The sequence below is a fragment of the Aquarana catesbeiana genome, linkage group LG06 (genome assembly GCF_042186555.1).
Source record: "Aquarana catesbeiana isolate 2022-GZ linkage group LG06, ASM4218655v1, whole genome shotgun sequence".
NCBI lineage: Eukaryota > Metazoa > Chordata > Amphibia > Anura > Ranidae > Aquarana > Aquarana catesbeiana.
This window is the reverse complement of record NC_133329.1, coordinates 384,373,891-384,397,778: the sequence shown is the minus strand read 5'-3', so window position 1 is coordinate 384,397,778 and position 23,888 is coordinate 384,373,891. Positions and strand designations below refer to the sequence as shown.

Below are 23,888 nucleotides of genomic sequence, written 5' to 3'. Positions count from 1 at the left end.
GGATCCTAAATACAGACCGAGGGACTGTAGAAATTGTAATTTACAGAATGAGTCAACCCAACTTCCAGTTTAGGGCGGGTGACATCAAACAGAACTGTACGCCGCCTTCTAAAGTTTTCCAGGTAGGCGATCCCGGAGCTCAAGTTCACAGCTGCGTCCTTTCACCGCTGTCAATAAAAAAGGCTCATATTTGGGATTTAAAATTAAAAAAAATAAATAAATTCCCCCTCACAATTTTAAAATTAAAAACACTTTTTAGGCAAAGTGTTAATTTTTTAAACTTAAATTGTGAAGGGAAAAAAAAAAAAAAAAAAAAAATTAAAAAAAAAAAAAAAAAAAGGTATAGTCCATCTTTTGCAAAAATTAAATAAAATTTACCGCAATAATTAGATACATTATTGCAGTAAGACCTGCATGGCACAGCAACTGCAATCAGGCCATCATGGAAGCAATGCCCAGGCACCTGTACGGTATACCCCTAGATCCAGCTCTGTATTGGAGGTATGGAGGGATTTACCTCCCTGCTGCCGCTGTGATCTATGAGTCCCGCCTCTGCAGTGACAGATGAGACTTGTGAATGAGATCCCTGTGAATCCATGGCGTGGCTGGATGAGCAGAGCCACAGAAAGCTGCGCTAAATTCAAACAGACGTCTGCAGAAAAAAAAAAAAAAACCCCTGTGATTCAGGTTGGAGGAGGGGATGGCGACAAGGTTTGAAGGTGTGGGGGCTAGGGAATGCAACCACGTTTCATAATACACAGTAAATAGGGCAGTAACTGGAAAGATGTACTACGGCTTTGACACCCAATATAAGTCTTGCACAATTTTATCTCTTTTTAGTCACCTATTCTTGCATATTATGATTAGCAACTTTTTTTGTTTGGAAATGCTTTGTCCCTTTCTGATGAAGGCTGGTTTTAAATTCGCACACTGCAGGGCTCTGTGCCAGCAGTGTCATTGTACAGAAGAGGGGGCGTGTCTAATCAGGTCGGAATCACTGATATCTGTTAGATTGCATGGTCATATTTAGGACACCCTACACAACTGTAATAATAATTATATATACACATTCCAATGGTTGCCCCCCCACACACAAATCAGGGATTTAAAAAAAAAAAAAAAAAAAAAAAAAAAAAAAAAACACAAAGAAAAATAAATGGGCCCAGGTGCACAGCAGAGACTGTAGTGCATATACATATAATCAAAAAGAGCGACACTCACAGGTCTTGAAAGGTGAATACACAAAATAAAACTATTATACCCCTTTCACACTGGGGCGTTTTTCAGGCGCTTTAGCGTTAAAAAAAGCGCCTGTAAAGCGCCTGAAAGAAGCCTCGTCTGCAATCCCAATGTGAAAGCCCGAGCCCTTTCACACTGTCAGCTCCCGAAAAACGCTGGTAAAGCGCCGCTTAAGCACTCTTTCACACTGGGGCGTTTTTCGGGCGCTGGCAGTGTGAAAGGGCTCGGGCCATCGGCGCACCCAGCCCGGTGGCAAAAACACAAAAGCGCTGCAAAGAAGCTATATATATATATATATATATATATATATATATATATATATATATATATATATATATCTCAATATCTATACATACACACACAATTATCAATGCACTTTAAATTACCTGTAAAGACCCCCTATAGTGTCAACGCAATACGCAGAAATCCAGCAGCAGAGGGGGTTCCTGGAATTACCTTCCCAGCACTGTACAGATGTTCTCACTTATATGTGAACCCCGACTAGCAGCTCGTCCACCATGATCAGCGGATTGGGAAAGCATCTGCTAATGAGTCAGTCCTCAGAGGGCTTCCAAGATGATGAATTACATGTGTCGGGAAGCCTCAAACACATTAATACAAGTCTGGGTATTAACATTAGACAATGAAAGCTGCTGTACAAAACAAAAGGCTATGAGGAAGTTGTAAAACTTCTACAACATCTTTGCACTATATCTGTGAATTAGAACCTCAGACAGGGCCTACTCTATACACATTGGAACTCCAAATTATCTCGATGTCATCTTTATTGTCAAAGGGTCAGACAGATACAGGCAATGGTAGACGTTTCACAAGTGATAGCTTGCTTGTTCACAACCCACAGGACATGGATCTGTGTGCTTACACACAGATCCACGTTCCTGCTCTGTCACAATTGATCATGGCCACCGGGTGCGCATCAGCTCCTCTGTGGCGTGGCGGCACCGCGCCCCCTATGCTGGTGCAAAGCTAAGGACATCATATGATGCCCACCCAGGATAGGAGATCCCATCGGCAGACATATTACTATGGGCAGGTATTGAAGTGGTTAAAGCAGCTGTGCAAAGTAAAAGAAAACCTGAAAACATGGCCCGTTGGGGGTACTTGAAGACTGAGGTTGAGAACCACTGCTCTAGACACACAAGATGCTCCTTCACAGCATCGCACAAAACAGCTATACATCTTCCTGTACCAGACTGTATTCGGTTGCCGGTGTTGTGTCCAAACAGCAATTCAATTTCCAATTACTGATGCTTTACCTAAACCGGAAGTGGCGCAGTTGGAGTTTTTGACAGGTTGGAGAATGTGACAGAACACTGGCTCCTGTGAACTCAGAGGGAGGCGCCAGGAGTAGTGCAGAGAGCAGAAGGTGAAGCTGGAAGTGACTTCCAATGGCAGCGCCGATCACAGACTGTGGGAGGGAACACGGAGCTGAAGCTCATGGCTGGATAAGGAGGCAAGATCCAATGATATGTCTGTGTAAAGCAGTTTATTACAGAGTGTGGGGGGGGCCCTTCTGTGAGGTCCAAATGCCAGCCTCCACCGGTCTAGAGTGCATGTTCCTTGGAAGGCTGAATTTACATACAGAGCTCCCTAATAGTGTCCATAGGTGATGCTGAGATTCCATGATTGAAAGAACTGAAATAAAAAAAATAAAAAAAAAAAAAAAATAAAAAAAAAAAAGGTAGGCCAGGGAGGAAAGGGATAGATGCAGCTGGACATGCCCTAGCCAGGAAATGAATCAGGTTCTGTCTGCAGCTTCTAATGCACATTGTGAGAAGCTCAGTGTGCAATGAATACAGAGTAAGCAATTTTAGTACAGGAGAGGAGATGATGAAACCATGGTCATTGGGACTGGAAACGGGGAATTTGCTATAAACGAAGCCAGGATATCAATAAAACCCATGCTATCCCAAAAAATATAATATATATATTACATTTTATATATTAAAATAAATAAAATATAAAATAAATTTTATATATAAAATTTGGCTGGACATGCACTTTAGTCCTTGGCGTATTCCATAGGGCAGAGAAAGATGTTTCTGGCAGCCAATTAGAAGTCATCTTTCAGAATGCAGACTGAATAACGATGAACGTAGACGCCACACGATCCTTGCACTGTGACCGAACACCCCTGTACAAGTTAATACAACGTGACACAAAACCCCACCACCTCCTGCTTGCAGGCTGACGGCCTCTCACACTGTACACAGAGGAGTCTTCAACAGGAAGTCATTAAACCTAATGAGCACCATCTTCATCCTGGGCTCAGAACTCCAGTAAAGAGGCCCCCAGTGACAGGAAAACAGACTCCACATTGACTCGGCTCCATGCGGGGGTCACTCCATCACCCCTGTAAAATCTCAGGAGCACGTGTCCGCCTCGGAGGAGTTAAAAAACCGCAGGACCCCCGTATACATGATACAAGGAAATGTTTCATTCACAAATGGTTTCCTGAAGTGCAAGCCACTGGCTGGACAAATAAATATGTCAGAGGCTGAGAAAGGGAGAGTGATGGAGAGCTATAGGAAGCCGAGCGGATGTATCCAAACACACAAAAGTGTTACCAGAGTATGGCAGCATTCATCATACTCAACACCACCGGCCACCAAACTGGGAAAATACCTCATGATTTTTGCAGTTTAATTCAGAGATTATGGCTGCAGCTACATGAGCCAGTATTACATTTTCTGCAGCCGCTGCGGTTTCCAATAAAAGTGATCCCAGTAGCTGATTAGCCGTCAGATCACTTTTAGAAGCGGCGGCAGGCGTCTCTCCCACCGGAATGTTTCCCCACCTTTTTGGTGATTGGGCTTACCTGGCTCAAAAATGAATCAACCACTTCAGCCCCGAAAGGTTTTACCCCTTTCTTGATCAGGTCATTTTTTTGCGATCCAGCACTGCGTTGTTTTTAGGGCTGCAACTAACGATTGTTTTCATAATTGATTAGTTGGCCGATTATGGTTTTGATTAATCGGTCAATAACCTTAAAAGTGTGGTGTGTAATTTAGTTAATAAGTTTTTTTTTTTTTTTAAAAGGCAATTTTATTCTTCAATATCTTTATGCAGTGGTAAATATAAATAATCAACTACATGGTTAGAGAACAAAATCTCGAATCCACTCTGAGAATAACCGACAGAAGAGATATACTATTACAAGAGATATACTGTATATACTATTAGAGGAGATATATACTATTAGAAGAGATATATACTGTATATACTATTAGAGGAGATATACTGTATATACTATTAGAAGAGATATATACTATTAGAGGAGATATACTGTATATACTATTAGAGGAGATATACTGTATATACTATTAGAAGAGATATATACTGTATATACTATTAGTAGAGATATATACTATTAGAGGAGATATACTGTATATACTATTAGAGGAGATATACTGTATATACTATTAGAGGAGATATATACTGTATATACTATTAGAAGAGATATATACTATTAGAAGAGATATACTGTATATACTATTAGAAGAGATATACTGTATATACACTATTAGAGGAGATATATACTATTAGAAGAGAAGTAATTTTAAGAACGTTCGTTCGATTTTTGAATCGTTAGTGGAGTCAAATCGACGTTCATTTTCAACCACAGTGACAGTAAAATTTAGAAATAATAGAAAACTTCTTGGTCAAAGGAATTTTCAGACAGTGTATGTGGTTTTCGTTCAGAAATTACATTCATTTTAAAACAATGTTAAAAGCAAGTGAAAATTTCAAACATTCTTTCATTCAGCGAATGTACAAAGATTTTTCATATGAATATTCTCATCTGAAAATTGATCGGTGTGGCCAGCATAAGGCTCGGTACACACCTATGCAGGTTGCTTTTGATCTGTTTCTACAGTGCTTTTTGCTGTGTGTTAAGTACAGTATAGAGCGCCCCAATAGCAAGGCAAATAAAAATTCTGCCTTTAGAACCACTCACTTCCTGCCCAGGACTACATGTCCCATGAGGCATTGCTCCTCACACATTCACAAGTTCTCAGGCACTTACTGACACGTATGGATGATGTACTGAGCTGTATGTGTGCTGAACTGTATTTCCTGATATGTAAAACAAATAATGCATTCTGTATGCAGGCCAACTAATCAGCTGGCCGATTAATCGATTATGAAAATAGTAATCGATTAATTGATTAGTTGTTAAGCCCTAGTTGCTTTAACTGACGAGTGCGCAACGATGTACACAAAACATTATTTGTGATGCATACTAACACATAATGCAATTGCCTTACAGGTGTGTGTGTTATTTTATTTTTTTTTTTTTAAACAGCCGCGGTTTTATTACCGCTTTAAAGCAGAACTTCACCCAAAAGGTAGTTAACAGACACCCACTTCCAGTTAGAAGTACCACAGTGACCTGATCCGGAAGTTCAGCCCCTCCTCCTCCCCCCGCAGCCTTCTAGGACACATCACAGGTCCCAGAAGACTGCGGGACCAATCACAAAATGCAGCGCAGCGTTTCCCTTACTTATGATGCCAGCGCCTGGACCCAAAGCTGATTGAAGAATCGACTTGGGTGAGAAGATTGTTGGATCCCTGGACAGGTAAGTGTCATTATATTAAATTATAACTATAGGCAAAAAAAAAAACAACCTCTTAATTTTGGATAGAGTAAGGAAGGGTTATAACCCCTGTAAGGTTTATTTTTGCCATCTGTGTCCCATTGGGGAGATTTCCCTTCACTTCCTGTCCTATAGCCGACCAGGAAGTGAGACCAGGAAGTGAGACCAGGAAGTGAGAGGAAATCCCTGCAGAATAAGGGAATATCTAGGGGGCCCCCCAGATCTCCAGAACTAGTGTCCCCCCCCCCATTGGAAGATTTCCTGTCTATTACTTTTCTGGGAACAACCCAAAAAAAAAAAAAAAATGAGATTTTCTTCTGCCTGCAGCCCGGAGCTCTTCCTTAAGATGTTGTCAGCAGGACAGGAAGTGAAGGGATATCTTTGATCCCTGGAGAGCAGTCAATTCATGTAGTCATCTCTGCCCAGCACTTTGTAGAGGAAAAAAAAACAAAAAAAAAAAAAAAAACACGCACAACATTCGCCCCACACTGAATCTTGAGTGTAGAATTCTTCAGGAAGGCAAGATCTTTATTCTGTAGAGTGCAGGAAATGTGTTCAGCTGTTTCTAGAGAAACCCAAATTGATGACAGCTGCAAACAGCCCTCATTGTGAACGATTGTCCGGAGCTCGTCCTACTTCTGTGTTTACAGACAAAGTATTTATATGAAAACTTCAACTTTGGCAATCCCCATGTAATGTGCAGAGCTCCCAAATCCATGCAGCTTTTTGTTACAGAGTCAGACAAGGACAGAGCAGAACTCGCACCTCTGCCTTGTGCCAACATGTATGGAGAACCTGTCCACACCAAGGGCATTAGAGATACATTAGTCAGCCTTGCTTATGCCATAGTCCCAATACAAGATAAGGGAAAAAGCCCGACTCCAGATCAACCCAGTTCACACCACTGCGCTGTGGGGCTACGTGCTTAAATAAAAAAAATAAAAAAAAAAGTCATTTAGCACTTTTTTTCAGCTCAGCGTCCAACAGAACTTACAGTGGAACTTCACTCTCCCAATCAGCATTTGTAATCCTCAAGCTGCTAGCATTAGTAAATAGGAAAGTATCATTTATGTTTTTTTTTTTCGTTTCAATGTTTTTATTGAAATTTTTTTTTTTGGGGGGGGGGATTTCAATAAAAACAAAGGAAAAAAAAAAAACAAAAAAAAAAAAAAAAAAAGAAGAGGAAGGATACTCTTGAATACAAAAATAAGTACTTATTTTAGGGCTGAAACAACTAATCGATTAATCGACAACTAATCGATTATGAAATTAATCGATTACTATTTTCATAATCGATTAATCGGCCAGTAACATAATGGGGTTAAAAAAAGAACTAAAATGAGCTCTTTATAGTACAAATAGAGCAAATAATCTCTACTGTAAATAAATACATTTAGTTGGTCTACCTGACCGTGGTTTGGTTTCAACAGAACCCCTCATTTTCCACTTCTTGATTAGAGTTTGAACACTGCTGATTGGCATTCTCCATTCCTTGGATATCTTTTTATATCCCTTTCCTGTTTTTTTTACAGTTCAACTACCTTTTCCCGCAGATCCTTTGACAATTCGATTTTGACCCTACTAACAATTAGAAAATCGATCAAACGTTCTTAAAATGACATTTTTTGTCATTTGTCGGGGAAGACATTGTTTGTTTTTTTAAATAAAAAATAGATCTCTGAGTCTGATGATATTTACCAGATTCACCCTTTAATAGTATATACAGTATATCTCTCCTCTAATAGTATATACAGTATATCTCTCCTCTAATAGTATATACAGTATATATCTCTCCTCTAATAGTATATACAGAATATCTCTTCTGTCTGTTATTCTCAGAGTGGATTAGATATTTTGCTCCCTAACCATATAGTTGGTTACTTATATTCACCACTGCATAGAGATATTTAAGAATAAATTGCCTTTTTTTAAAACTTTACATATTAACTAAATTATGCACCACACTTTTTTTTAAGGTTATTAACCGATTAATCGATTAATCGAAACAATAATCGGCCAACTAATCGATTATGACAATAATCGTTAGTTGCAGCCCTAACTTATTTTAATTTTTTTTTAACATTTCTTCAGTTGCTTCATGGTTTCTCGCTTAACAAAAAGGATGTCATACATCCCAGGAGTCTTCAGGAGAGGAGGAGGGGTTTTCTCAGCTAAGCACACCCTCCTGCCGGTGTTCCATCAGATTTTGTAACAGAAGGGATGTTTCACGATGGCCATCTTGGTACACCCCACACCCAGGCCGCAGTAACACCCCTTTCACACTGGGGTGGTAATCAGGTGCTTTAGCGCCTGTAAAGGGACTGAAAACTACCCCCTCCCCCCCCGCAGCCCCAGTGTAAAAGTCCGAGTGATTTCACACTGGAGTGGTGTGCTTGCAGGAAGGGGGAAAAAAAAAAAAAAAAAAAAAAAAAGTCCTCCTGCAAGCAGCATCTTTGGGGTGGTGGAGGTGCGGTGTTATACACCGCTCCTCCACAGCCCCTGCCCATTGAAATGAATAGGCAGTGCTTCCAAAAGCCTGAAAGGCAATTCGGAAGCACCGCACCACAGGCTTTAACCCCTTTTTAAGGGCTTAAAACATCCCATAGCGGCCGAAAAGCATTGCTATAACAGCGGTAAAGTGCCGCTAAAACTAGCCAACGTGTACTGTGACATACTAGAGCAGAGCATGATCCCCTCTCTTCAGAGACTGGGCCGCAGGGCAGTATTCCAACATGATAACGACCCCAAACACACCTCCAAGACAACCACTGCCTTGCTAAAGAAGCTGAGGGTAAAGGTGATGGGCTGGCCAAGCATGTCTCCAGTCACTTCACTGGGTAGATGTAAAGAATTACAAGCACTTTAATGCAAAGTCATATGTGACGTTTCAATCAAGTTGTAAAAAAAAAAAAAAAAAAAAAACCCACACACACAAACGCATACATGGCTGCTAAATAGATGGGCCCTAAAACTCTGGTTTTATTGCACATGTAACACGAGTTATATGTTAGTATTGCAATAGACACATAGAAATAAAAGAAAACCTGTGCTGTAGCACAAGTATGTGAATGAAGAAGGGAAGAAGAATTGTGAGCAGGCAGCCAATATTACCTGCGTCATTACAACATTCTCTGGATTGTACACAGAGCTGCAGGCTCAGTATAGATTCATTCTGGACACACCCAGGTGCTGGAATGAATGAAATCCTCCGAGTTACATTATGGTCTGGCCAATCAAAGTGCAGTTCATTGTAAATCTCTGCATTCTTTGATGGCAGAATGAAGTTCAATGTGCAGCTCTCTGCATATTCTCAGCACAACTAGGTGTCGGAATGAATGAACTCCTATGTGTGGGTACGGGCCGGCCGTTCAAGATGGCCACTGATCCCAAACGAAATCTGGGTGAAGATGTTCTGCTGTCGAGGAAGCAAGGGGGAACTTAGGAAACCTGCAACTAGGGATGCACCGTTCCCATTTTTTTTTTTTATATGAGTACCGATACTTTTTTTTTTTTTTTTTTAAGTACTCGCCGATACCAATTACAGATACCTACTGCAACGGTTTTGTTTTCACTTCAGCTGTCAGCAATGGTACAAAGCATTGAAAAAAGTTATTTACAAATGAAATAGATTTTTTTTAAATGTTGCGCTTTTTCAATGTGAAATATTAGTTAAATATATATTAGTGTAGGAGTTAACTAAGGCTGATTAGAGTAAATTAAGGGTTAATAAGGGGTTACACAGAGGAACATTTGTTCATCCCTTTGATCTTCAGGTGAAGAAACGGAAAGATACAAAAAGAAACAATGTTTCTTTTAATTTTAGCGGCTGAGCAATGTTGTTAATAAACATTGCCGGCCACTTTTTTTTTTTGACAGCTCTAATTACCGGACTTCTTTAAGACCCCTTTCACACCGAGGGCGTTTTGCAGGCGTTAAAAATAGCGCCTGCAATCCGCCCTCAAACAGCTGCAGCATTGTCTCCAGTGTGAAAGCCCGAGGGCTTTCACACCGGAGCGCTGCGCTGGCAAGACGTCAGGAAAAGTCCTGTCAGCAGCTTCTTTGGAACGGTGAAATCAATGGGGCAGCGATGGGATACCGCCGGCAAAATGCGCCGCAAATCTGACGGTAAAACGCTGCTATAAATAGTGGCGTTTTACTGCCGACGCTATAGGCGGCTCGATGTGAAAGGGGTCTAACACGTCAGCTGTCAACAGGAGAGACCCCACTGACAGCTCAAAGAACCGAGCCTGAAAGTATCCGTTTTAATTATCGATGAATTTGCACGAGTACCGATACTTGTGCAAATACTCGGTATCGGCACCGATATCAATACTAGTATCAGTGCAACCCTACCTGCAAATGACCCTGTTCTTTGGGGAAGCTATATGTTCACTATAATGCTGGCCTGTTGCTTACCCTTAGGCAAGCCATAGCTGATGCGATTTTCTTTCCTGCAAACACGGGTTGCAGGAAAGAAAATTGCTCGATTCCCCCCCACAATCAACACAATCGGTGTTAATGGGAGAATCCCTCCCACAGCACTATTGTAATTCTCCTGGCAGAACACAATGACTGCTTGCAGCTATAGCGGCCGGCAGTAACCACATGCCATAAATCTGACAGGCTGGTTGTACTAAAGTCGACGTGAATACAACCAGCCTGCCCATATAAATGGATCGAATCTCGGCCGGTTCCTGCTGAAATGACCGAGATTCGATCCATCTATGGCCAGCCTAAGTTGGAGAAAAGAAGAGAGTCTCACATGTACCAGGTATGTCATTATTCCAGGTAGATATCAGGCAAACAAAGGTAAAGGGAGAGAACATGCTGGGAGTGACGATATAGACCAGCATAGAAGAGCCTCGTCTCCATCTGCCTACAACACACGATGTGCGGCGTCACTTGTGACAGATTCGCAACACAACCGACAAGCAATTAGTATCACAAAACACATACAGATGTGTGCAAAGCAGAGCCGCAGAGCTTTTTTCCATCATAAGGAAAAAAGTATCCAGAGCGATATTAATGACATCTTTATTTGCAGGGGGAAGACAAATGGAAGACACTTTTAATAGCGGCTGTGATTTCAGGCCGTGTTGAAATGATTTCAGATCCGCTGCCAGCGATCTGTCACACAGATCTTAGTCTGGAGACGACGGCGCTCATTCATAAATTATCCAGCATCTCATATGGGAAACTATGCAGAAGGAAATGTGTTTACACTTTGTAACAACTACAATGTACACTGGAGGAAACCCGCGCTTCGCTCTTCTACAGCTGCTCTGCGGCCCGGCGTGCGAGCTGTGAATCTTCTGCAGAATTCAGGAGCCAGTCAGTCCAAGTTTAAAGCACAACTAAACCCTCCGATCCTTTTCAGCCATGGAAGTTGCCATCCTAGCTTCTACGTGATCTGCAACCGCCATGGTGCTGCAAATACGATCAGTTATTATGACTCCAGACATTTGATGGTGTGACAGTTTGGCTGAGAGCACAAACAAAATGTGACAGTTTGCCACGTACTCAAGCAAGGGAATGTAACTGTTTTTTTTTTAAACCATTAAATTGAAGGAGTTTAGTTCCCCTTTAACCACCTCCCACCCCCCGTATTGTGACTTGACGGGAGCACAGCAGCTCTCCTGTTCTGGGACGTCGTCCCACTCCCGCCGCGTCCGCTCGCCTGCGTGGGCGCACAGCATGGCGATCGGTGAGGCATGGGACATGGCGCATAACCGATCTCGGTTAAGAGCCAGTGACGAGGCTCTTTACCCATGTGATCAGCTGTGTCCAATCACAGCTGATCAAATGTAAACAAAGAAATGCCACTGATCAGCATTCCTCTCCTCACACTGACCGCATGCAAAAGGAGAGGAGAGCTGATCGGTGGCATTTCCTCACAGGAGATCTGCGCAGATAATTAGTGCCCTGATTATCAGTGCAGGCCCAACAGTGCCCAACAGTGATGCCAGTCAGTGCCACCTCATCAGCAAAAAGAGAAATAAATAAACTTTAACAGAAACTAAGAAAAATTTTGTTTGGGTACAATGTTGCATTTGTCAGCCAAAGTGCGACAGCATTGAAAGCTGAAAATTGGCCTGGGCAGGAAAGGGGTGAAAGTGCCCGGTAGGCAAGTAAAGAGGACCTTTGTAGAAGCAAGAATACAAAAAAATAAAAATAATAAACTCTATAGCTTTGATTATTTGTATTAATAAAGGGTTGCCCAATTTAACCTGTTGTTGACACCTGTGTAACAAATGTGCAGAGGCAAAGAGGTTGGGGTTTTATCCCCCCACACACATCACTGGGCGGCCGATGTCCCTATTCTGAGAGTGCATTCACTGCGTCAAGGACAGCGCTCAGTCCCCACCAACAATCGGTAGCTGGCAGGACCTTGATCATGTGGCCACTGACAGCCAATCACATTGGCAACTGATCCTTCCATATGAAGATACAGACAGGAATAAGATAAAAGTCCTCACTCTTCTACACTCTACCCAAACCCAGAATAAATGTTCTGAAAGAAGGTCCACGTTAAAGAGAGAGTACACATGGAAGAATGATTAAGGGTACCCCCAAAGTAAAGCACCCCGAGATGCCTGTAGGAACGGTGATTAAAAGGCGGCCACACATGGATCAAAATGTGTCCGTTTCAGCAGTGACTGGTCAAAATGTATGTGCACTCTGGTTGTACAGAAGTCGATCTGCCAATCAACTTCAGCACAACCAACCAGTTGGGTTTTTCCCCAATCAATCTGTGCCACCAGCTATAGCCAGCAGGACTGATCACTGTATCGTGATGGCAGGGAAGTCTCCCCGCTGTTTAAACACATTAGCGCAGTGGGAGGGATTCCCTCATCCACCTTGAATGGTGCGGATGGGGAAATCTGATCATTTTTTTAATTTAATCTGCTGTGGCTATTAAAAAAAAAAAAAAAAAAAAAAAAAAAAAAGGGGGTATTATGGGCCACCCAATCGTCAGATCTTGTGCCATGCACCTAGTGCAGGGGGCTCAACCTGGTGGCCCTCCAGCTGTTGCAGAACTACAATTCCCATGAGGCTTTGCAAGGCTGACAGTTACAAGCATGACTCCCATAGGCAGAGGCGCGATGGGACTTGTAGTTCCGCAACAGCTGGAGGGCCGCCGGTTTGAGACTCCTGACCTAGGGAATTCTCAGACACAAGCTATACATAGACTTCAACATCCAACTCACAGCCAAGGTAACTGTTGATCACTAAGCCCGGGTTCACACCATAATGCGCTGCGGACCGCACAGGAGCGCTGTGCGTCCCTGTTCACCATTTCGGGGATGAATCAGGGCCGATTCTATGCCTGAATTCGGCCCTGAAACGCAGCCAAAGACGCACAGCGTTTTTGTGCAGTGCGCACCGCAGCCGCCCCGGAGATATGTGAACCGGCTCCATAGGGAGCCAGTCACATTCTCCTGCTATGCGAATTAGATGTGCGGAAACGCACATCTAATTCGCATAGATGTGAACCCGGGCTAAATGATCCTCAGTATTTATCTGACTTCAAAGCCATTGAAGGGGGAAGTGCGCTTTTAATGTCTTTTCCGTTTCTAATGCAACCACATGTGACAAATTACTTGCAGTTTTCTCGCAGAAGTCGTCAGAAGCGATCTGATCTTTTACCAGGGAGAAGTGGGCAGACCAGCGTCTCGGGAGATTCAATCTGGGCAGCATTATAAAGGTTTGTGCTTGAAGCCATTTAGCGGGCTGAGAACAACGCAGAATGCACAGAACATGCAAACTCCAAGCAGGTAGTGCCGTGGTTGGGATTTGAACCGACGAGTGCCAACTACTTAGCCACTACGTGCCATATACAGCTTGGCATATAAGGCGAATGGCTGTAAGCAGCCATGCTCTTGTTTAGCCACACATGTGCGTCCAAAGTATTTTCTGAACACAAATGTTTTGGACATTGGATATGCTGGACACATGCGCAAAAAAAACATTTGTGTTTTTCAAATGTACGGATGCATGCAGCCATTTGCGTTTGTTTGGCAGACTGTATGCTGCACCTTTGACTCCGGGGCATGGGACAGCACTGCAAGCCCTGTGTGCATGAACCCCCAACCCCATAATGACTATATGGCAGCACAGTGGTGTAGTGGTTAGCATTTGAATCCCAACCACGACACCACCTGCCTGGAGTTTGCATGTTCTCCTTGTGCCTGCGTGGGTTTCCTCCGGGTACTCCGGTTTCCTCCCACACTCCAAAGACATGCTGGGAGGTTAATTGGCTTCTGTCTAAATTGCCCCTACTATGTGCATGCATGAATGCGAGTTAGAGACCTTAGATTGTAAGCTCCTTCAGGGTGGAGACTGATGTGAATGTACAATGTATACGTAAAAAAGTGCTGCATAAACTGACAGCGCTATACAAGTACCTGAAATAAAATAAATATATGTACCTCATCCGTGTGACCTGTACAGTTTACAAACTAAACATTCATCCAATTTATAGGAAACACAAATAAATACAGCTTTGGATTCATTACTACTAGGGGTGCAACGGATCAAGAAAACCTCACAGTTCAGATCGTTCCTCGGATCAGGAGTCACAGTTTGGATCAAAAAAAAAAAAAAAAAAAAAAATCTCCCCCACTGTAATAATATATTGGCAGAGTATTGGCAGAGTATTGGCAGAGTATTGGCAGAGTATTGGCAGAGTATTGGCACTGCTGCCATCCGATCTCTCCCCTCCACTGTACAAATCAGTACACAGAGGGGAGAGAGGAACCGGCGTCATGACATGACGCCAGCTTGTTCACAAGTGATCGCTCCATCATTTGACGGAGCGATCACGTGGTAAACGGCCGCCGGGTGTACCAAGATGGCCGCCGCTCCGGAGCTAGGCCGAAGCTGCTGCCTTTCCTAAGGCCGAGGCAGCGGCGCGCTCAATGGAGTGCATGTGTACCGATCCGAACAGGCTGAACCGTTCGGATCACGGATCGGTGACGATCCGTTGCACCCCTAATTACTACATATTAAAAACATTGTTTTTAAAGGCAAGCAATTGACTTGGTATCAGACTATTGCAGTCCCCATACAGCAGAGCTCAGACAGAGGGAGAAGCAGCAGAAGGAGCCAATCAGTTGTGCTGCGGTTCTCATTCACCAACAAGGAAAATGCTTGTAGATGGAGAGAGCGACAGAGAGATGAGCTTATCAGTTTTCCCACTTTTCCTTCCACTGTTGAAGTTTAATTCTCGTCCCCTACCAGACATGGCTGTCCTATGTGAGAGCAGTGTAAATCTCAGGGCTGGATGGACAAATACAACTTTGACAGGTAAAAAATGACCCCCCTCCCCCACGTATGTATTCTGTGTACTGAGAAATTTGCCTAAAGGTTCAGCTTCAAAACCAAAAGTATCTGTTTTGTTCCAAAGCCCAACAGGAAATATGCAAATGTTTTTTCCTCCACGAAGCGAAGCGGTGTGCAGTTATCTGTATTTTCATATCTCCACAATTCCCATGAGACCGGCAGCCAGTACAGACAGAACACAAACAATCCCAATTCTGTCACCAAATGGAATTACACATCAGCCGGCCAATCTAAAAAGAAGCCTGCAATGACTACATGCGGTCTAACACTTTTACAAACATATGCTCGCAATTTGGCACCAGATGGATTCTTCTAGTTTCCATCTATAGATTGCAATTTCTGAAATTTAGAAACATATGAAAGGTTTAAGGATTCAGAGTCTCAATCCCACATCTGGAGGAACTCCACAGGACTCCGATGAAAGTACCAAAAGACCAAATAAAAAAAAAAAAAAAAAAAAAAAAAAATGATTATCAATTTTTAAAAAAATGCTCTTGGAGTAAAAATCTATCTAAAGATAGTTTTCTATTTAGAATACATTAATAAAATGAGTTTATTCAGCATGAAATGGAGCTCAGTTATGTAGCATGAGGCTGTATATTCTGCAATATTTAATATATTAATACATTTTTGGTAAACTTATTCAATGAATCCAGAGATAACATGCACTGTACCATTGTTTTCCAAATCTATGTACACTACAAACTGTACGATTGAAGAGAAATGCATCTGCACCAGGTTCTAAGTGTGAGGAGGAAGGGCAAGCAGTAAAAATGAAAGTGAAACCTTCTAAGTTCAGGAATATTCCTTTATCGCATTGTTTTCCAAATCTATGTACACTACAAACTGTACGATTGAAGAGAAATGCATCTGCACCCGGCTCTAAGTGTGAGGAGGAAGGGCAAGCAGTAAAAATGAAAGTGAAACCTTCTAAGCAGTTTACAAACCTTGTGATCTTTCTGCAAATAGCTTGAAGTGCGTTTTGCCTCCCTTGAGGAGCAAAATGGCAGCAGGCGGTAAAGAGACCCAGTTTGGGAATATTTACTAACCTGACAGCTTATTATTCTAAATAGGAAAACTTAATTTTATTTGCAAATATTAAAGATTCTAACTACCAGCAAGAATAACTCCTTACATTTAAAGAGCACCTGTCATTTCAGATCCATCATGGCAGCGCCTGTTAGCGGGCATCCACTCACCTTCTGCCGCCACGTCCCTCACCTTGCTGTGTCACTGCCACATCACCAGCCGTCCCATTAAAGTGAATGGGACTGTCGGTGAGTCAACAGCAGGTCAGAGGAGGAGCCGCTGCAGGACAGAGATGACAGTTGCTCTTTAAAAAATATGATTTAAAATAGAGTTGATTTGAATCAAGCCTTTTTACTAGCGATTTAAATCAAATCCACCCTGCAACAGACATAACATTTGCCATATAATATTGTCTCATGTAGATGGACATGGTCTGTGTTTGAAATGCATATCAGGTCAGATTCCCATTGACTTCAAGGGAGTTGTGTTGATGATCGCTCAGAAGCTGCATTTCATCTGCTTTGCACTTTGCATGCAACATGTCCTACTGAAGTGCGTTTGAATTGCAGCCTCATCTTGTCAAAAGCTGCACTTTGCATTCAAATGCTAAGTTTGGGCAGCCCTGCATTTGTATGGAAAAGGCATTTGAGAACTCCACCAATCTACAGGAGCCCAAGGCCCAGCCATACACGGATCGAAGCTCGGCTGGTACAGCAGGAACCCACCCAGACTAGAAACATTAATGGGCAGGCTGAATGTACCAAGTTGATTGATCAGCTTGGGTACAACCAGCCTGCCGGATTCGCTTGCCAATATCAGAAACGTCTGCTAGTGATAGTCACGGTCTTCTCCCGGAGTGGGCATCTTACCTTGCCCACGCCTGCCCCCCCACCCCTACCCCCCTTAGCAGAATACAATGGCTCAGCAGGAGGGATTCTCCTGTCAACATGGTCTGTGGTTGCAGAAAATAAATTTTCGCCGTGTATGACCTGCCTAAAGCCTGGTACATGCTGAGGCTGGGTTCACATATATGCGGCTGCGGTTTGTAGTCCAGTGTCCGGCGCGTTTCTGTTCAGGTGCAAATTGTTCCCTGAATTCGCATTTGAACCAGACCGAAAAAAAACGCACAGGGCCCTTTTCAAACCCGCACCACAGCCGCCCTGGATATGTGTGAACCGGCTCCACTGAAAGCCGGTTACACTCACATGTTATGCGAATTGGTTGGCAGTTAAAAACGTGAACCCAGACAGGTTTTTTTCATTCAACCCAGCGGGCCGAACGAAAAAAAAACCCAAAAAAAACAAACACTGAAGAACACGGGAGGAACCGCTGTACTAACTATCCAATGTTAGTGCATCAATCTCCCCGCTGAGTGCTTATCAGGAGCCGATTGGCAGACCTTTCTTCGGTCACGCTCCTTCGACAGAAGCCGACCGAATTTCTGTCGGATCGGCTGCAGTACACACAGGCCGAACGTTGGGCTGTTTCTATTGAACCGGCTGATGCTGTCCAATACTTGGCTCGTGTGTATGGCACTTTAGGCAGGACAGATTATAAAAAAAAAAAAAAAAAAAAAAAAAAAAAAAAATTGCTTGATAAACCCCACACACCCCACCCCCAATCAACAGTCAGTGTTGATGGAGGAATCCCTCCCGCAGAGGTGTTGTGCTCTCCCTGCGGGGGATGGGGGGTGTGGATAGCCATCCCTGTCGGGAGAACACAATTCTTGCTAGTGGCTATAGCCGCTGTCAATCACATGCTACAAATCAGACATGCTGGTTGTACCCAAGTCGATTGATGGATGGGTACAATCAGCCTGCCCATAGATGGACTGAATCTTGGACAGTCCCTGCTGAACCGCTCGATATTCAAAACATCTATGGCCGGCTTAAAGAAGCTCAAAGACAAGTCACCCAATTTCCCTATCCATACACTCGGTGTGGATAGAGGAAATCTTCCCTGCTAAGCCAAATTTATCCTGAAAACAGGGAGACCTCCCTGCCCCGAGAATACACTGATGAACGTTGTGGACTATAGCTTGCAGCGCTGATCGAGCACGGAAAGTCTGTTGATTTTCAATCCATGATTGGCCAGCTTAGCATAGCCCAAACCTTATTTTTCCTTTAATAAAAAAATAAATATAGGAAACCCAAATGCAGGGCAAATATACAGCAAACAGCCACACAGCAAAGCAGTTTCTCAAATTGCTGCTTAGAATATTTTGCTATTTTAGATATATTTAGATTTTTAGATTTGTTAATAGGACAACTGCATTAGAAGCCAGCTTCAAACTCCATCCTTCAAATATACACAAAACCTTGGAAGAGGAGTAAACTTCAGAACGTATGGTGACTATGAAGACAATCATGGCTCATTACTGAATTGTTGTTTTCACACACAAACTTGCTCCTCCCAAGTGGAGATGAAAATGACTTCCTAATACTGCCTAAAAACACACAAATAACCACCATGCTTCCATACTGAAAGATCCTCCAACAGCTCTAAGTGTTTCTATTGAAACTGTTGATGTTTGGGCTTCATTGAACAGTTTGGTCAAAGTTTTGCCTGAATTGATGGCTTTAGCAAAACTGATCAAGACAAAGATAGACACTACGGCCAAACTGATCAAGGTAACTCAAGGCCAACCATTTTGAAAGACACCATGGCCAGACTGATCTAGGCAACCTACTGCCAACAATTTCAGTAGGCTACCTTGATCTGCTTGGTTATAGTTTCTGTCAAAATTGTTGGCCTTGAGTATCCTTGATCAGTTTTGGTCCTAGTTTCTTCTGCAATGGTGTTGGGTTGCCTTGCTCAGTTTGGTCAGCTATTTCTAATGGCAACAATTTCAACAGAAACTAAGACCAAACTGAACCCAAGGCCAACCATTTCGATAGAAACCATGGCCAGACAGATCTAGGCATCCTGCTACCAACAACTTAAATTGCCTTGATTAGTTTGGGTATAGTTTCTATTTAAAATTGTTGGTATTGAGTTGCCTTGGTGAATTTTGGTCCTAGTTTCTCCTGAAATTGTTGGTTCTGGGTTACCTTGATCAGTTTGGTCAGCGTTTCTAATGCAAACAATTTCGAAAGAAACCAAACTAATCAAGGTAACCCAATGCCAACCACTTTGATAGAAACCATGGCCAGGCTGATCTAAACAATCTACTTCCAAAAATTTCAATAGGTTGCCGTGATCAATTTGGTTATAGTTTCTGCTGAAATTGATGACCTTGAGTTGCCTTGGCCAGTTTTGGTCCTAATTTCTCCTGAAAATTGTTGGTGTTGGGTTGCCTTGCCTAGTTTAGTCAGGTTTCTAATGTTGACATTTTGATAGAAACTATGGTCAGACTGATTGAGGCAACCGAATGCCAACAATTTCAGGAGAAACTAGGACCAAAACTCACCAAGGCCAAAAATTTCAATAGAAACTAAAAAAACTGATCAAGGCAACCTTTAAAATTGTTGGCAGTAGAATGCCTAGGATCTGTCTGGCCATGGTTTCTATTAAAAAAATGGTTGGCCTTGGGTTAAGTTCATCAGTTTGGTCTTAGTTTCTGTTGAAATTGATGGCATGGCATTAGAAAACTGACCAAACTGAGCAAGGCAACCCAGCACAAAATTTCAGGAGAAACTAGGACCAAAACTAATCAAGAATACTGAAGGTCAAAAATGTTGACAAAATATAACCAAACAGATTGAGGCAACCTACTAAAATTGTTTTGAATGAGGCCTAAAGGATGATTGTTTGGGACATTGGTTGGGTGAAGTGAACATATACAAAGTGAATGGCCTCTGTCCCTTCAGTAAATCAACATCACCATCTCTGAAGTCCAAGTGTGACAAAGACGCTGCACTGAGCACCCACACTGATTGATCTGCATTTGCTGTAGCTCACGTCTGTTTGAAAAGCGGTAATAACAAAAAGGACAGAGTTAGTCATCCCCAGCCATCACTTACAGTGTTATTACAAGCAATTTAACTTTCCCAACACAGAAAATAATAAAGACTTTCAGACAGAAGAATTTAAACTGTCCTCTCTTCACCGCAAAGTACAGAAGGAATGCCTGGGGGGGGCAGACCAGCACAGGAAAAACGAGAGTCATACTCACCGGACGGGTTTCTTCTGAACCTTAGAAGGGTCTGGCGGAATGTACGGGATGATCTTTGGCTCGAAGCTCTCGTTGTTGTCCATGCCAGCCGGAACAGAATTGGGCTTCCTGACGACGCTAACATCGCCCCTTGTGTCAGAGGACACCCCGGGGCTGCCGGGGACCCGAGGGCCACTTCCGCAGGGCTCCTCCACCCAGGTGACGCTTAGCAAGCTGAGCGTGAAGCCCAGGGAGATGCCCACCACCACGGGGCCCACAGGCCGCAGCAGGGACAGCACCATCGACAGTCTCATCTCCACCGAAAGACCAGGAGGCTTCAAACCAAGGAGCGGGCCTCAAGACTTGTGTTCTGTAGGCTCTGTGTTCACCAGTCACTGCGCCTAACTCATCCCAAACTGGGAGGAACTCAAAGAGATGTTGTACAGGTGGGACAGGTGAGAGAAGACTAGGTGATAGGTAGAGATGTAGTATAGGTAGGACAAGTGAAGACCCAAATGAGGAGTTACTCTAGGTAGGTGATAGGTAGAGATGTAGTATAGGTAGGACAGGTGAGTGACGGGAGAAGACCCAAAGGGGGGGGTTACTGTAGGTAGGTGAAGGATCTGGAAGGTGTGTGTAGAGGGATGGGAGAAACAGAGAAGAGGACAGGTATAGGAGCTGTACAGCGACCAATAGAGTATAAAAAGAGAGATGAAGCCAAGGATGGAAGGAGTATATCAGAAAAAGAGACCAAGCCCAGGTGTAGGGTGGGATGTAGTAGATGATAGGGTTGACTTAGCCGTAAGTTTCAGGGGATAGGAAGGATAACAAAAGAAAGACGGAGGCAAAAGTATATCATCAGGGAGTGGAGACCTAGGATGGAGACAGAAACCAAAGATGACACACTGGTGATGGAGTGTTGGCTAGAAGAGGGTGTGGATGAAAAGGAGGATAGGGTTGAAAAACGGCCAGAGATGAGAAGAGTAAACTAAAGAGACAAAGTTGACCAACAACGAGGAAAGATAAGAGTATTGAAAGGAGAGACACAGCAGAGGATGGTTGGAGTCTATCACAAAACCAAGGACCTCCTAATGGAACAAAGACCAGGCCTGGGGGAATAGCGTAAAAGAGGACGGGGATGACCGAGCGGTATAACGACCAGGGAAGAAAAGAGAGAAGAGGCAGAGGATGGTGGATCTAGATGAAAAGACTTTATAGTAGAACAAAGATGAAGCCCCGAGAGATGGAGGGTAGAGTAGACGAGGATGAAGTGGACAAGGATGAAGTAGACGAGGACGGGGATGAAGAGGACAGTTGGCGGAGTTTAGGGAACAGCGGATAGCAAAGGGGCGAAGTGGAGGATGGAAGGTGAAGATCGGAGATGTAGTAAGAGAGGACAAGGATGAAGAGGACGGTGTTGGAGATGAAGACGGGGTGAAGACAACAGTGGTCGGAGTTTAGGGGGACAGCAGATAACAGAAGGACAAAGCTGAGGGTGGAAAGTGTAGGTCAGAGACGTAGTAGGAGAAGACGGAGGATGACGACGAGGATGAAGAAGACAACGGTTGTCGGAGTTTCGGGGACACCAGAGGGATGAAACGGAGGATGAAGGTTAAAGATCAGAGTTGCTGTTAGGAGAGGATGAAGATGACAACTGTAGGAGTTGTACAATGAGAGGAGGACAGGGATGTGGTAGCAGAGGGGATGACTAAGGAGGAGGATATAGATGAGAGGGCAGGGGTGGCGCACACAGCAGCAGTAGCGTTGTACAGACACAGAAGCATCAGACTGGGTCTAGGGCATGTGGCAGCCACAAGGTGACAACAGCCCAGGAAGAGGTCAGGTGGGGTAGTCAGCTCTGTGAATGGCCTCTAAAAGGAGCAGTCCATGTGTCGGGGTGTCTCCTCAGCCGGCCAGTCCCAATGTCTCCGTCCCCTCGCACGTCCCGGAGCCCGAGTCCCATTCACTCCTCTTCCTCCTCCTCTAATCGCAGCTCCCAGCAACCCGCCTGACGTGTCACCTTTCCGCCCCGCCCCTTCCCGAGCACCCTGCCCTGCGTCATCGCCCTTTTTCCCCGCCCACCCCGGGCATCATAGGGAGGCCTGGAACGCAAAAGCCGGGCAGCGTGGGGCCGAGGCGGTCCGTGCGCTGTGATTGGGTGAGAGCGCGGGGAGGGCGTGGTGTGGGTAGGAAGGGAATGAATGGAGATGAGAAATGTAAATAAAGTTTTTATATATAATGAGATCAGTCTGCCTATAGATACAATGCGGGGGGGGGGCCCACACAGAGCAAGATGATTTAACCACTTCAGCCCCGGAAGATTGTACCCCCTTCCTGACCAGAGCACTTTTTGCGATTCGGCACTGCGTCGCTTTAACTGACAATTGCGTGGTCGTGTGACGTTGCTCCCAAACAAAATTGACGTCCTTTTTTTTCCCACACATAGAGCTTTCTTTTGGTGGTATTTGATCACCTCTGCGGTTTTTATCTTTTGCGCTATAAACAAAAAAAGACCGACAATTTTAAAAAACTCAATATTTTTTACTTTTTGCTATAATAAATATCCCCAAAAATATTTAAAAAAAACTATTTTTTTCCTCAGTTTAGGCCGATATGTATTCTTCTACATATTTTTGGTAAAAAAAATTGCAATAAGCGTATATTGATTGGTTTGCGCAAAAGTTATAGCGTTTACAAAATAGGGGATAGTTTTATGGCATTTTTATTATTATTTTTTTTTATTACTAGTAATGGCGGCGATCTGCGATTTTTATCGGGACTGCAACATTATGAACCTGGTTGGGTCTGCACTCAGGTATGACTGAACCCGGGTAGGGCTGCACTCAGGTAGGTCTGCACTCAGGTGTGACTGAACCCGGGTAGGTCTGCACTCAGGTAGGTCTGCACTCAGGTGTGACTGAACCCGGGTAGGGCTGCACTCAGGTAGGACTGCACTCAGGTGTGACTGAACCCGGGTAGGTCTGCACTCAGGTATGACTGAAACCGGGTAGGTCTGCACTCAGGTATGACTGAACCCGGGTAGGTCTGCACTCAGATGTGACTGAACCTGGGTAGGTCAGCACTCAGGTAGGACTGAACCCGGGTAGGTCTGCACTCAGATGTGACTGAACCTGGGTAGGTCAGCACTCAGGTATGACTGAACCCGGGTAGGTCTGCACTCAGGTATGACTGAACCCGGGTAGGTTTGCACTCAGGTGTGAAGGAACTCGGGTAGGTCAGCACTCAGGTATGACTGAACTCGGGTAGGTCTGCACTCAGGTGTGAAGGAACTCGGGTAGGTCTGCACTCAGGTATGACTGAACTCGGGTAGGTCTGCACTCAGGTAGGACTGAACCCAGGTAGGTCTGCACTCAGGTATGACTGAACTCGGGTAGGTCTGCACTCAGGTATGACTGAACCCAGGTAGGTCTGCACTCAGGTAAGACTGAACCCGGGTAGGTTTGCACTCAGGTGTGAAGGAACTCGGGTAGGTCTGCACTCAGGTATGACTGAACTTGGGTAGGTCTGCACTCAGGTATGACTGAACTCGGGTAGGTCTGCACTCA

The 23,888-nt window shown here is 43.8% G+C and overlaps 1 protein-coding gene across 1 annotated transcript in view; it reads right to left on the bottom strand.

The window, feature by feature from the left end:
• Positions 1 to 22,363, bottom strand: part of CHPF (chondroitin polymerizing factor) — a 57,228-nt gene extending 34,865 nt beyond the window's left edge. The window contains exon 1 of the mRNA XM_073634276.1: positions 20,344 to 22,363. Coding sequence (XP_073490377.1) covers positions 20,344 to 20,636 — 293 coding nt within the window. The 5' untranslated portion in view covers positions 20,637 to 22,363. The remainder of the gene's footprint in view (positions 1 to 20,343) is intronic.
• Between the last annotated feature and the right edge of the window lie 1,525 nt (positions 22,364 to 23,888).